The sequence below is a fragment of the Cyanistes caeruleus genome, chromosome 18 (genome assembly GCF_971803275.1).
Source record: "Cyanistes caeruleus chromosome 18, bCyaCae1.hap1.1, whole genome shotgun sequence".
NCBI classification, from domain to species: domain Eukaryota; kingdom Metazoa; phylum Chordata; class Aves; order Passeriformes; family Paridae; genus Cyanistes; species Cyanistes caeruleus.
In genome coordinates, this window is record NC_141718.1 from 10,286,903 (window position 1) to 10,300,669 (window position 13,767).

General features: G+C 50.5%; 2 protein-coding genes and 1 long non-coding RNA gene across 21 annotated transcripts in view; 1 reads left to right on the forward strand and 2 right to left on the reverse strand.

Annotated features, from left to right (window-relative positions):
- Positions 1-14: 14 nt before the first annotated feature.
- RPLP0 (ribosomal protein lateral stalk subunit P0) lies at positions 15-3,626 on the reverse strand. Its single transcript, XM_086855536.1, has 8 exons — positions 3,497-3,626; positions 3,206-3,309; positions 2,645-2,820; positions 2,461-2,548; positions 2,012-2,158; positions 1,380-1,565; positions 594-734; positions 15-248 (listed from the first exon to the last, which is right to left on the reverse strand). Exons 2-8 carry the CDS (start codon positions 3,257-3,259, stop codon positions 84-86), a joined length of 957 nt encoding a protein of 318 aa, XP_086711662.1. The 5' UTR covers positions 3,260-3,309; positions 3,497-3,626; the 3' UTR covers positions 15-83.
- A 210-nt stretch (positions 3,627-3,836) lies between these two features.
- PXN (paxillin) overlaps positions 3,837-13,767 on the reverse strand; it is a 62,132-nt gene continuing 52,201 nt past the window's right edge. For 18 of the 19 annotated variants that reach the window (XM_086855517.1, XM_086855533.1, XM_086855521.1 and 15 more), the window contains 5 exons: positions 10,854-11,024; positions 10,336-10,509; positions 9,691-9,772; positions 9,159-9,307; positions 3,837-7,224 (listed from right to left, as the gene is read on the reverse strand). In XM_086855517.1, coding sequence (XP_086711643.1) covers positions 6,958-7,224; positions 9,159-9,307; positions 9,691-9,772; positions 10,336-10,509; positions 10,854-11,024 — 843 coding nt within the window. In that variant the 3' untranslated portion in view covers positions 3,837-6,957. Of the gene's footprint in view, positions 7,225-9,158; positions 9,308-9,690; positions 9,773-10,335; positions 10,510-10,853; positions 11,025-13,146; positions 13,228-13,767 lie in introns of all 19 variants that reach the window. The other variant, XM_086855516.1, reaches the window with a different exon arrangement.
- On the forward strand, positions 10,019-10,760 carry LOC147649932 (uncharacterized). The gene is made up of 2 exons (XR_015277673.1): positions 10,019-10,142; positions 10,560-10,760. It is a non-coding gene; the product is annotated as an uncharacterized LOC147649932 (long non-coding RNA).

Sequence of the window (13,767 nt, forward strand, 5' to 3'; positions counted from 1 at the left end):
GATGCAAGCACACATGAAGGTGGAAAAGAGGTTTTTATTTCTCCCATCGGGTCAACTCTGACAGAGGCAGAGGGTGGATGCTGTTAGTCAAAGAGACCAAATCCCATGTCCTCGTCAGACTCCTCCGACTCCTCCTTTGCTGCCTCCTTCGCCGGAGCAGCAGTAGTGGCAGCAGCAGGTTTAGCTGCTTCAGCTACCACAGGCATGGCTGCCACAAAAGCTGAGGGGTCTGCCAGGAAGGCCTTCACCTGCAAAAGTGGGGGAAAAAATGTAAACTCACAAGGAACAAAACATTTTGCAAGACTGAACCTTTGTAATGATAAAGGCAACGCTTGCAGCTTGCCAGAAACTGAAGAGGTCCCCTCATCACTAGCAGATATTAATAACCAAAGACGTTTCAGCTATGCTGAGTGTAACAGCCCCACAGAAGCAACACCAGGTAAATCAGCTTTCTCCTGCCATTTGTAGACAACATACAGAAGCAAGTGGCCCTTCTCCAGACACATCCTGCATTCTCAAACCAGGGGATGTGCGGTGAATGTGCCTGGTTGCATTTCTAACACACCTCTGCAGAGCTCAAAGCCAGCCATTACCTTTTCAGCCAGTGGGAAGGTGTAGTCAGTCTCCACAGCCACGGCCAGGACACGCTTGTACCCATTGATGATGGAGTGGGGCACAGACGCGATGGTCGGGTACCCAATTTGTAGACAGATGCTGGCAACATTACGAACACCCTGTGAAGAAACAGATTTGTGTTTCTGTGGTCTGAGAAATAACCTGGACTAGAAATCACAGCAGAGTAAATCACTTTTACACTGCAAACACAAGGAAAAGCATGCAATGCACTCAGGTAACAGCTCCAATGAAATCAAGGCATCAAGATTTAAATGTCTCTAATCTCTGCCCTCTGGTGACAGGACTCAAGAGAACAGCATGAAGCTGTGTCAGGGGAGTTTGAAGTGGAATAATAGAAAAAGTTCTTCCCCAGAGGGTGGTCAGGCACTGAACAGGCTCCCCATAGAATGGTCATGTCTCCGAGGCTGCCAGAGCTCAAGAAGCATTTGGACAACGCTTTCGGGCACAGGGTAGGATTTCTGGGGTGTCCTGTGCAGAACCAGGAGCTGGACCCAATGATCCTTGTGGGGCCCTTCCAACTCAGAATATTCCATGATTTTAACTGGCCTTAAATGATTTCTGAAGCAGCTTCAGATGAAGAATCCTACAAGTACTCCTGACAGACAGTTTCTCTAGGGAACCAGGGAGAACTCCTGGCTCTGCAGGATCTCATGGAAAATACCAGACAGGACACTTTGTTCGGGGGCAGTGCTGGGTCCCAGAGCAACAATGCAGAACACGAGGGACAGGGCTATGGCACTCACCTCCAGAAAGCGTTTGTGCAAGGTCTCCTCAGTGATGTCCAGCACTTCAGGGTTGTAAATGCTGCCATTGTCAAAGACCTGCTGGATCACCAACCCAAAGGAGAACGGGGAGATGTTCAGCATGTTCAGCAGGGTGGCTTCGCTGGCACCCACTTTGTCTCCAGTCTTGATAAGCTGCACATCGCTCTGAGGAGATCAGGGAAAAGGAGTGAATACACACCCAGAAATTCCAGCACATCAAATGGGACACAAACACAGGCAGTGGAACTAGAGCAGCAAATGAGCACAACCAACAAGCTCCACCTTCAGCTCCACAAGCAGAGGAAGCCCCAGACCACACAAACAAGTCCAAGCCAGCCAGGAGAAAGGCAGCACCTTTCCTGCATTACCTACAGGTAGCTCCACCTGCATGTTCCTCTCAGAGGCTACCCCTGCAAATCTGATGGAGAACTTCAATCCCTCCACTTCAATCCCTGCACACTGAAGCCAGACACCCTCCTCCAGATCCCAAAGTGTAATAATTACACTGCTCATACAGTATCTTGGCACTAATGAGAGCTCTGGCCTTCACAGGTCCCTCAAATGCAACAATCCCAGTCAAGGAACAGCTTGAACAACTGCAGCTCACTGACCAGAATTTCAATGGTTCCTCTGGAAATCTTGGTGGTGATGCCCAAGGCCTGGAAAAAGGAGGTCTTCTCAGGTCCGAGGCCCGTGTTCTGGGCTGGCACAGTCACATCACAAGGAGCGATAGCACCGGCACGGGCAGCAGCTGGCACCTGAGAGGGGGGAGACGAGACACTGCAAGAACGTTCACCTCAGATCTTGTGGGATCCCCTCCTCCCTGACTTGCTCCTCCATGATAGACCCAGAACAGCACCCAGGATCCTCCAGGATAGACCCAGAATAGCACCTCTACCTCACAAAAGTGAGGCAACTGGACTTAAGCCACTTGGCTAAAACTGCAAGGGCCAATTCCCAACCCTTGAGGACTCCTACTAAGGAGGTATCCACTGTGAAGACTGTTTTATTTTGCATTCCATCTCAGCATAAACAAACAGCGAGTGCTGATGTCCCTTACCTTGTTAGCCAGCAGCATATCCCGGATCTCAGTCAGATCCTCCTTAGTGAAGACAAAGCCCACGTTCCCACGGATATGAGGCAGCAGCCTGAAGGGAAGATGACAGACTTAAGTTTCACTCCTTAGACAACCTCCCCTCTTCCAAGACAGAGGACCCAGAAGTGATCTCAGACTCATTACCCACTTTTCTAGTGCAGGGTTATTCTCCAGATGACCACGAATAGCTTTGCGCATCATCGTGTTCTTCCCCATCAGCACAACAGCTTTTCCACGCAGGGACATCCGGATCTGCTGCATCTGCTTGGATCCCACATTGTCTGCTCCCACAATGAAACATTTTGGGTAATCATCCAGAAGTTGCTATAGCAAAAGAAACACTGTAACTATACAAAGAAATTCAGAGCAGAGCACAGAGCAGCATTAAAACCTCAAGATGTTAAAAGGTAAAAAAAGCCTGTCAGAAGTTTGAGAATGATGACCTCCGAGTAAGGCTAAGTGGGCCACAGGCTCCATCTTTCACTCAGCCATCGAGTCACATCCCTGAACACGTCCGCAAGCGCCACGGCAAATTCTCAGGAGGCCTAATCTGGGCTATGTCAAGTCTCTTCCTAGTGCCAGGAACTCATTCAGACACCTCAGAGCACTCACCTCTCTCTCAAAGGCCCCCACAGCCCGGCCCGCCCGGCTCCCGCTGCCCCGAGCCTGCCCCAGCACCGCCCCACGAGGGTTCCGAGTCGACACTCACGATGATTTTCATAAAATAGTTGGACTTCCACGTAGCCCTGTCTTCCCTGGGCATCTCGGCGGTGCTCCAAGGATCGCCCGGTGGGTTTAAAGACGAGCTGGGACCTGCCAGGAAGAGCGGCTCAGGTGGGTCCCCACCCTTCCCCTCCCTCCGTCCTGGGGCCCAGCGCTCCCAACCCCACAGCCCAGCCACGGCCCAGAACCCCGCTCCTGGTCCCGGTCCGATCCCCTCAGCGCGGCCGCCCAGCCGCAACCCCGCCCGGATGCCGGAGCCGCCGCGCCACGCCCGCACCTCCACGAGGGCTCCGGGAAAGAAAGGCCGCAGGGCGGGCCCGTCTCCTTTTATAATGCGGCTCATGACCAATCGCAGAGCGCTGCGGAGCTCCCTCCCCTCAGCCCATTGGCTGATCTCTACGTCAATCATCAGCAGCTCCGTGAGCCGCGCGTGACGCCAGCGGAAGACGCGAAAGGCTCAGGGAGAGCGCGCGCGGCCGGGCGCGCGTCGCCCCCTGGCGGCCGGAGGAGCGCCCTGCCCCTCCCTTCCCCCCCCCGCCCCAGCCCCTCAGCCCTGAGGGGCCCCCGGGCCCCGCCCCTCACAAGCTCGGGGGCGGGAAACAACCGCGACACAGGCGTGACTATAATGGTAAAAATTTTATTGGCGTAACTGCAAGGTTTTTAAATGGAGGAAAGAAGAAAAAAAAAAAAAGCGGAGTTAGAAGTTTACAAGGGAGGAAAGAATCAAATAATTGTCGACCCAGCGGAGCTTCCCCCAGCCCAGCCCGGACGTGATGTAAAAGGCCTTCCCCAGGGGTAGCGTCTGGCCCCGGGGTGCTCCCCCCACACCCCAACAGCGGCCGTGCTACCCTAAAACCACATCTGCACTGAACGAACAGGCATTTTGGACAGCCACAGCGGCCGCAGCCACCACTAGGCATTATTTGGCAGAGTAGCATCGGTGTGGCATATCAGACACCAGATGAAGGCAGAAGGTGAGTGTGACATCATCTCGGTTAAGCACTAAGGCCAGAGGAGCCTCCTCTCAGCACCACGCACCCCACTCAGCAGCCTGCACCCAGGCGTGCCACAAGTGTCACTAACAAAGCCTCAGCTAGCAGTGAGGTAGGTTAAAGACTCCCCAGACAGGGAAACTGAGGCACAGGATTACACAGTTTGTAGATGTCACACAAAGTGGCAGTGCCAGAAACATCTCGCCCCTCTCCAGTACTTGCACGCAACAGCTGTGTGTCCCCCTCAGCGGCACCAAGGAATTTGACCTCTCCAGCGAGATAAACACAGGCAGCTTAGGAACATCCATTTTAGGTCAAATAGACTTACAAGATGAAAAGGCAAATAAGGACTCTTGCCTCAAGAATTTCCCAGAGCAGTGCTCAGCCCAGCTGACACAGCTCCAGTGCTCCTAGAGCTCCCTCTGGTCTCACACCCACACACTGAGGTTTGTTTGTCAGGGGAAATCAGTGGGACAGTATCAGTGACCAGAGCAGGACAGCGCAGCACCATGACGAAGTTACATGGGACTGTGACCCATGGCTTTCAGGGCTGGTTTCTGACACAGCCACCCCTAGACCCCTCTAATGCACCCACCAAGCTGCAAAACACAACTGGATGCCAATGGTGACAGAGCTGCAGCTCTCCAGAGCACTAACTGCAAACACCATTCCCAGGGCTGGTTACCACAGAAAGCCACCGGGAATTTCAGCACAACACTCCCCTCTCCATAGCACCCTCCAGCCAGAGACCTAGAAGTGCTTCACTAGACACGAACTAGGCCTCACAATAACTTCACAAATCCAGGCTAAACTGCCCCCATTTTACAGATGGGGAAACTGAGGCACCATAAGGTTTAGTGACTGGCCCAAAGCTGCACAGCTAGTAAGGAACAGACTCTGTCTCCCAGTTTGTCCTCCTCAGTCACAAGACCTTTCTTCCACAGAAAGAAAGGAACCTCTTCCCCAATTAACCCTGTTCTGGTTTGAGGCAGCTGAAGAAGAGAAACCAAGGGCAAAGATCTGAGATCCTTTCCCCATAGCATCATATTAAGACTCACTTTTAACATCGTGGAAGCTGATCTTTGGGAGAACGGCAGGTGATTCAAATACAGCAGTTTACAGGTTATAATAAAAACCAAAATTACACTTTTAGGTGACCCAGAGGAAGAAAAAAAAAAAACAAACCTAAATCTATTCACAGTTCACCTGCCTGTGCTAGGGGAAAAAAAATACAAGTCACATTCCCTTGCCCATAGATTCCTGCCCCTCCCAACCCGCAACAAAAAGGAAATATTGAGTGTTAGTTAGGCTTAATAAAGCATTGAGATTACAGATGCAGTAAACCAGCATAACTGGCACGCTGCCTAGGACAGCACAGCTTGATATAAAAGTTGCTTTCTTAAAATCACTTCAAAACCAATTTCCGTATAAGAGGATTAAAAGTAAATTAGATATGAATTCAAAATCAGTGTAAGAAATCTACAGTTCTTATCAAAGACAGGATACAGTATTCATTTTGATAGTAAAACTCCAAGTGTGTCATGCACACCCGACCCCCAGGACTCGTTATACCAGTAACAGTCAATATAAAAGGTTATTGCTGTAGCATCTCTCAGTAGAACATGTTTAACAAGAGCTCAGAAAAGGGAAACACCAAGGGGCTGATAGCTGTCATTAGCAAACCGGAAGAAGAAAGGATATAAATTTAGGATTTTTTTTTTCCTGGCTTCTTAAACCCTTCCTTCTCCCCACTCTTCTGTGACAGACTCAGGCCCTGATAGATGGGAGAGTTTCAGGCCAGATAAACACACGCACGTCACACTCACTCATAACAGGGATGGATGAACAAAGCTGCTCTGACCTCTCTGTCTTTAGAGAAGGGGTGATGCCTCTTCCTCTCTCCCAGGAGCAGTAGGTGAGGGGAGCAGATTCCCTGAGCTGGCCTGGGTGCCTATGGAGCTGCCTGGCACGGCATGTCCCTACAGGAGAGCACAACAGTGCTGAGGGATGGTCGGGGCTTACCCCACCTTCTGCTCCAGTGTGCTGAGAAAAGGCATTGAGAAAGGGAGTAACAAACTAAGGAAAAAAAAAGAGAAACACCCCACACAATAACATCTTGATTCCTCTTAATTGAAAAAAGAGTAAGTGGTATTATCTCCTTACAGTGTAATGGAACTGGAGAGACCCTTGCAGGGTCTTGGCTGCCTGTGCTGATGCTCTAGTCTCAGCAAGTCACACACACAGTGTAACTCTGTGAGTAGAGCCAGGGTGGCACTGAGGTCACAGGGTGGCCTCTCTGCGCTGTCACTCACCCGGTGCACCTGCAGGCAAAAGCCTGAGAATGAGGTGTCAAAGCAGAGGGTTGTGTTGTCTGCAAGTGTCACTATTTGCTCAGAGAGCTGACACAGGCTGAAATGTACTGGCAAAGCCTCCTGCTGCCAGGAGAGGGCTGGGAAAATCTTGCTGTTAGAGCCCTCGAGCTAAGCTCAGCTGTCAGTCACACACAGACACACACACACACCATAACGAGGGATCTCGGCCTCTCTCTTCTGAGACACACCAAGGGCGTTTCCAGTTTAATGGTCCATCTCATCTCTGGATCTACTGCCTCTCCATAGCAGCACTTCCCACCCCCCACCCCCCTCCTCCCCTGCCTGGTAAGGTTCCTAAATCACAGTAATGTTCAGAGAGACAGAACTGCCAAGGGGGTGGCAGAAAGATGCTTTAGAGCCCATCTATGGTGCCTCTAACAGAAGAGCTTGAGGAAGCAGTTCTGGCAGTAGGGTTTGTCGTTTTGCTCTTTGAAGGTTCCTTTGTTGAGCTGCTTGAGGCAGAAGGCACAGACAAAGTGTTCTGGGTGGAATTTCTTGCCCATAGCAGTGATGCAGCGTCCTGTGATGGGCTTCTGGCAGCCGGAGCAGAGCGAGCCGCGGCGCTCGTGGTAATGCACCTCGCAGTAGGGCTGCCCGTCGTGCTCAAAGAAGCTGCCGTTGACGAACGGGGTGAAACATTCCTGCAGCAGGACAAAGCAAAGGGGACAGGTTGCATGAGAAGCTGGGGTGGTGGGCAGGGGCAGCTCTACAAGAGTCCTCTGCTCTATGGCACAGCCCAGCTCTGCGGTGGGCAGGTGAACTGCCGCCTTCCAGCACTGTCCTATTATCCAGAGCCAAACTCTGCCCATCATGAAGAGTTTCCAAAAAAAACCTGAGAAATGCACAGTTACAGACACAAGCAAGGGAGTTAACCAGCTCCTTTGCCCAGCTAGCTTCACCTCTACAAAGAAAATACTAAGGATGAGCTACCAGATATGTCCAGCCAGGATAAAAGAGGACATTCCTGCCCTGAGATGGGAAACACTGCAGCACCTTTCTCTGGTATTTTTTTCCTCACTCCAGCTTCTCACAAGGGCAAACAGAAGAAAGGACCAACACAGACTTTCATGCAGCAGAATCCTGATGAGCTTGGGACTGGTTCCAGCTGAGAAAATTAGGCACAATTAATCTTTATGAGTGACCTCTCCAGAATGGCTGGCATTAGGCAGGTACACTCTGCAAAGGATTTTCCAGCCTGAAACATTTCCACCAGTTACACATGAGTCACTGCTGAAACTGTTCTATAGTGCTAATGATGTTGAACAGATAAGGGGAAGAGGATACACCAGCTATGTGCTAATGTGTCCAGAGCTGTTCCCTCCCCCTCAGCATCAGGCAGCTGAGGACACTTCATTGCAGAACTTGCAACAAAAGCCATCATTTCCACCAGACTGGAGAGACTCCTCTCCTTGTAAAAGTGGGAAACTGAGGAAGGAGAGTAAAGGAGAGAGTTGAGGACACTGCCAGATTTACCAAATATATCAGCAGCAAGACCCAGAGGAGCCAGTTTCCTGGATCCTGGTTTTGCTGTCCTCTTCCCCAGGGAGGACACTGAGTATCACACAGCTGGCTCCCAGAGTGTGGACATGAGTCCAGCAAACAGTATGCAGAGCCATGGGCAGCTGAACACTTGCAGTACCAGGAGAATGCAGTTTGCCTGCAGGAGTCCATGACTTCACCAATGCTGACAGTCTCTTCCCTCAGTCAGCAGGACAGCTGTAAAGTTTGCTCTGCTTTTGCAGAAACAGGAAGAGAATCCCATATTGTGGCCTGGAGGAAATCCGTGCTGGCCTCACTAATTCAGGCCACAGCAGGGAGAAAGGAAAACAGAGCTACTTGATAAAGTCTCAATCTCTGCATAAGGCATAGCCCCCCCAGCCCCAGTCGGGCACAGCTTCTGCCTCACTCTGTACACCACCAGAGGAGCCACAGACAGTCCCAACAGGCTGGTGACTGTCTACACTGAGCATCACAACAGGAATCAGCAGCTTGCAGTTCTGGCTGCTTGATCTGGTTTCTGCCTTCTCTCCCACTCTAGGAAACAGTGGCTGATTTGGCTTATCTCTTGGGGACAGTAAGAGTTAATATTTGCAATGCTCTCTGAAAGAGTGCCAAGCATTTCATCTGCAGTATTCCTGTTTATTATGCTTGTTGTATGTAGCCTGCCACTGTTTCACTGACTTGCATGTTTGTCTGAACAAGGTCACTCTCATTAGTTTACATTGTCAGATGGAGCATGGGAGGAAGATCCTCAAAATCTGATTGCTGAGGCAAGTACTCAGAGAAAAGTTCAGCTTATAATTATTTAAAGGTCACAGAAAATATCTCTCTTTATCTGTAAGCTGCTGTAGAAGCTCATAACTGCAGCTGGGAACAGAAAGAGCAAAGCAACTCAAAAGTTTAATATAAACAGACAGATATCGAGAAGGTGTTTGGTTGCTGGAATGTTTTTATGTTGTGGGGCTGGCTGCCCTTTACTACCCCACAGACACTTTTCCCCGATACGGGACCAGATGCCTCAGGGTGGAAACAAGAGGGGTCATACAGCAGCAGCAAAGGACCTTGGGTTTCTTACCCGACAGACAAAGCACTCAGGGTGCCACAGGGTGTTCAAGGCAGAGATGTAGTTTTCCAGGATAGCCCGGGCACAGCCTCCACATTTGGGAGCAAACATATCAAAGTAGTCCTTGCGGCAATAGGCTTTGCCATCCTTCTCATGAAATCCTGCCAAAGGAGAGGAGAGACAAAGGGATCAGCTCCCCATCTTCACTGTGGCCACACAACCTGTGCAGGGTAACCCATGTGGGTAGGATCATCCCTCTGCTAACACACACAGCAGCTAGAGCTGTTAAGAGTTCCTTGTTCTAACCCTAACACTGTTCCTTGTTCCCTAACCCTAACCCTTCCCATCCCAGCAGAGGCATGTTCTTCCTCTCCAGGGAGAAGCCATGATTACTGGCACAATCCTTCCCCCATAAACAGCTCCCTTCAAATTCCAGTAGCTCCCCTGTGATGCCTCAGGCTGAACCCCAGCAGCATCTCTGCCTCATTCCCTTGTCTGCAGTTCAGGGGGGAGATTGCTTTCCCCTTGCACAAACCAGCAATACCTTCAGGTCCAAAGAAAGCTCCACACTGAGCACAGAAAAAGTGTTCAGGGTGCCATGTCCTGTCCAAAGCCGTCACCACTTTCTGTTTAAAAGAAAAAACAAAGTACAGGTCATGTAAATGATGGCTTCAGCTTGGAGGTGAGTAAGGGGGGCTGGAGAGAGGGGAGAACATATGAATGTTGGTGCTGACAAGAGCAAGCATTAAAATAGACTGTCCTTTAAAGACCAGAGGCAATTCACCCCTGCCTCTGGCTTGTTCAGACTTTCCCATTGCACACTTTTTTTTTACCCTAAAAGGATCTTAGGCACTGCTTCCTCCCTTACACAGGGCCCCATCCAGTCCTCAGGACCAGCACTGATGCCTGTTACCACAGGCTACCAACAACAAAAAGCTGAGGAATCATGACCAGAATGATGGAGCAATGTGGGACGCTGAAGGAACTTCAGCAAAGGTAAGAGGGACCAACTCCACTCACTAGTATAAGAATTTGACTGTGCCAAGTTGTTTCCCTTTCAAAGCAAGGACAAAACAAATACAGAAATCCCTGAACAAAATCTTCCACCCAGAATACATGGGTGAAGTGGACTTTTAACATTTAGGCTTGCAGCAACTTGCCAGCACCATGACTCCCCCAAGGAACTCACATCAAGGATGGGCCCGTTGCAGTAGTAGCAGCGAGGAGAGAAGAGGTTGTGATAGTCCTTCTCGCAGTAGGGCTGCCCATCCCGCTCAAAGAAGTTCCGAGACCCAATCTCCTCCTGGCAGTGGGTGCAGACGAAGTGCTCAGGGTGCCAGGTTTTCCCCATGGCTGTAACCACCTGTTGGGAAAACAGATTATGGAGAACAACTCTATCTCTCCCTCCCCTAGACCATATGACAAGATACCAGCTGGAGGTCAGCAAGAATGACAAGTTCTACTACTCAAGTGAGCCCTGGACTGGGGTAGCATGAAAACTGAATTACCTATAATCTCAGGAGAGGGCAGTCCCTCAGGGGCAGGGTAGAGGTCACTGGAGGAGCTTACAGCGTACCTAGCCAGTGGATAAATAGAGTACTTCAGTTTCTCCAGCATCTCCAGTCTCTCCAGCCTCACGAAACAGCCCTCCCCATTACTCCCAGCTGCAGCCCAAGGTTCAGCAATGAGGCAGCACCTTCAACCCACCTGCCCAGCAATAGGCTTCTTGCAGGCTCCACAGACACCTTTGGCAACTGTAGCTACACCCAGTTTATTCAGGTCAGACTGAAGACTTCCCAGCATGGTATCCAGCTGACTGCCAGGCTTGGAGGCTGTGGATGGAGGGGAGCTGCTCCCAGCTTTTCCCTGTGCCATGAACTGCAGGTAAGAGAAAACAAATACTGTAAGGTGAATGCTGCTGTGCTTATCAGATAAATGCCTGCTGTTGCTGCCAGTGACTCCTCTGCAGAAACAGACAGGAATCAGTTATGCTCTCTGAAGAAGCTGATGAGACCCAGGATCAAGTACACACATGTATTCTGCCCATGCAGAGACATGCAGAGAACTGAGCTATGTAACAGTAGAGCTGTGAACTGAGGATTTTATTTTCTTTCACTGCACATACAGCAGAAGTCACAGGCACATCCCAGGCACTCAGTACAGTGCTCTCTAAGCCTCTGCCAAAACTCTACCTCATCAGTTCCTGGCCAGCTGACAAAGCAGACGCCATCCAGAGGGCCCCTTCTCCTTGACCTCTCTCCATTCCTATGCTCTTGCTCTCAGTTATCTCTCCTCTCTGATAGAGATGTTCCTCTGTCCCTCATCTCGCCTCCCTTTCAGCTAGGAAATCTTCTATCTTTGCACCATCTTCTGCACATCTATTTGCCATGTCTCTCTCAGTCTCAGGTGGCTCTCACCCCATGCCTGAGCTAAGCAACTGGAAGCAGGAAGGAAGTAACTCCCTCCCAGCTGGCTGCTGTTTACCTACAGAGAGGGCACTGCATCCCCAGCAGACAGGGCTGCCACGAGTATTGTAGTTGGAAATGCAGGTGGGGGGAAGGGGCTTTGGATACTTGTCTCAGAGGCCGTTTGTGAAACTCACACCACCACAGCACACACGGCTTGGAAAGGCTTCCCAGAGGAGGGGAGAAATGTTTTACTGAGGTTCGTAACTTATAAACAAAGCATATGTTCTTGGCCACCACAGCCCCCTTTGCAAACAAACCCCAGCAAGGAAATAGGATTATTTTAGCTGACTTGGCACTGCCATAGCTATTGTCAGGTTTGGGACACAGAAAAAGAAGTTAGGTTTAGAGCACATTTTCTTTTACTGAGTAAATTAAAATTTAAACAAAATCTATGCCTATGAACAATCCACCAGCCTGCTGCCAGCATAGCCAAAGGAGCAGGGACATGCTGAAGTGCTCCAAGTCTTGGCAGACCCTGCCCTTCCAGCCACAGGAGGAGCTCTATTCCCTGTCCTGCAGCTGCTTGTCCTTGCAGCTGACCAGTTTACTCAATGACAAATCCCGGTTTCTGCTCGTTTGTATAAACATTCTCATGACATACACGAATTCAGCTGCTTTTACACACACACCCACACACTCCCCAGCCTTGCCTCACATGCAGCATGACTCCCGATGGATCCTAAGCCACAGCTTTTCCCCTCCTCTCTCCTCCCGTAATTGGCAACCTCTCCTAGTCCAGCAGCACAGAGCAGCCCCATCACACCCCAGACTCCTCAGCCTAAAACAAACCCTTCACAACACAACACCCATTTGCTACCAAAAACTGTTACAGTGACTGTCTCCAAAGCACACACACACTTGCACAGATACTCTCACAGAAGGAGACAACAGGTCTTTGGAGACAAAGCCTGTCCAGAGCCCCAGGATAATGCCCAGGCTTCCTGCATGGTGCAGCAGGAGGAAAAGGGCTGCACTGTGTGTAAAGAATCACAGCTTCTCTTGCTCCAGCCAGGGGTTATGGCCACGCAGGGCAGGCACAGATGCCACACACAAGTGATAAATACCATCCAGGGAGAAAGATGAGATTAATTCAGCATGTAACAACAAAGCACTTCACCCTTGTAGTGACCCAGAGGGACCACACACTCCTGCCAGTCACAGCTGGCCCCAGAGCAGGCACAAATACCTGTGCACACCTCAATTTCTAACTGGCCCAGCCATGCAGCCCTCTTGAGAGCTCACTAATGAGCCCCAACCTGAAAGAGGTTTGTTTCCACCTCCTGTATATAATGCATGCTGTTTGTAGGGGACACTCAGCACATCATCCTCATGCAAAGGCCCTTCAAATTCCCACCCTTCACCCATAAAATCTGCCATCACTCAGATTCAGAAAGGAGCTCTATGAGTAGCAAACCATACAATACAGGATATTATCCACATTAACGGTGTTGGGAGCTCCAGGAGCAGATCCCAGCACATTCATCAACCGGAAGAGCACACACCATGCTGAGGAAACAGAAAGGGGATCCTGCCTTGTCAGGGGCTGTGGGGCCCCGGAGTGCAGGAGCAGCCAATGGATTGGCACTGCGGACGAGGGGAGGAGCAGAGGTCACCTGGAAAGTACAACAGGTCAAGATGCAGAGTTGTTTCCTTGCTCATTGCTTGTGAGCTGCCTGCACACTAACACTGCACTGCACATATACCTTAGAACACCCCACCACCCTGGAGCTACTGCCGTTTCCTGGCAGGAGATGAAGAACCCAGGTCCTGGCTGTGCTATCTCCTCCCCCAAATCCACTTGTACAGTGGACACCTGCCTAAAAGTGCAAACACAGGAAGGATTGCTGAGCTGCTCCTTCCTGTATGTTCTGCCATCTTTTACTCCCTCCATTTCAGAGAGATTGTGGCAGGGAGAGCTGCAGGCTTTGTTTCAGAGTTACCTTCTTAATCTCAGAGGGAAATAAGAGTCCCTGCTGCACAAAGTGACTGTCAGGATACACAGGACCCACATATCCCAGCAAGTTATTGCACAGACATGTACTGTGCAGTGCTACAGCTGGGATTAGATATTATCCATGAGTCCTCTCTCCCATCCAGCAGTTCATACCAGCCTTTACCTGAACACTGTATCTACTGAGCTGTCAAATTACAAG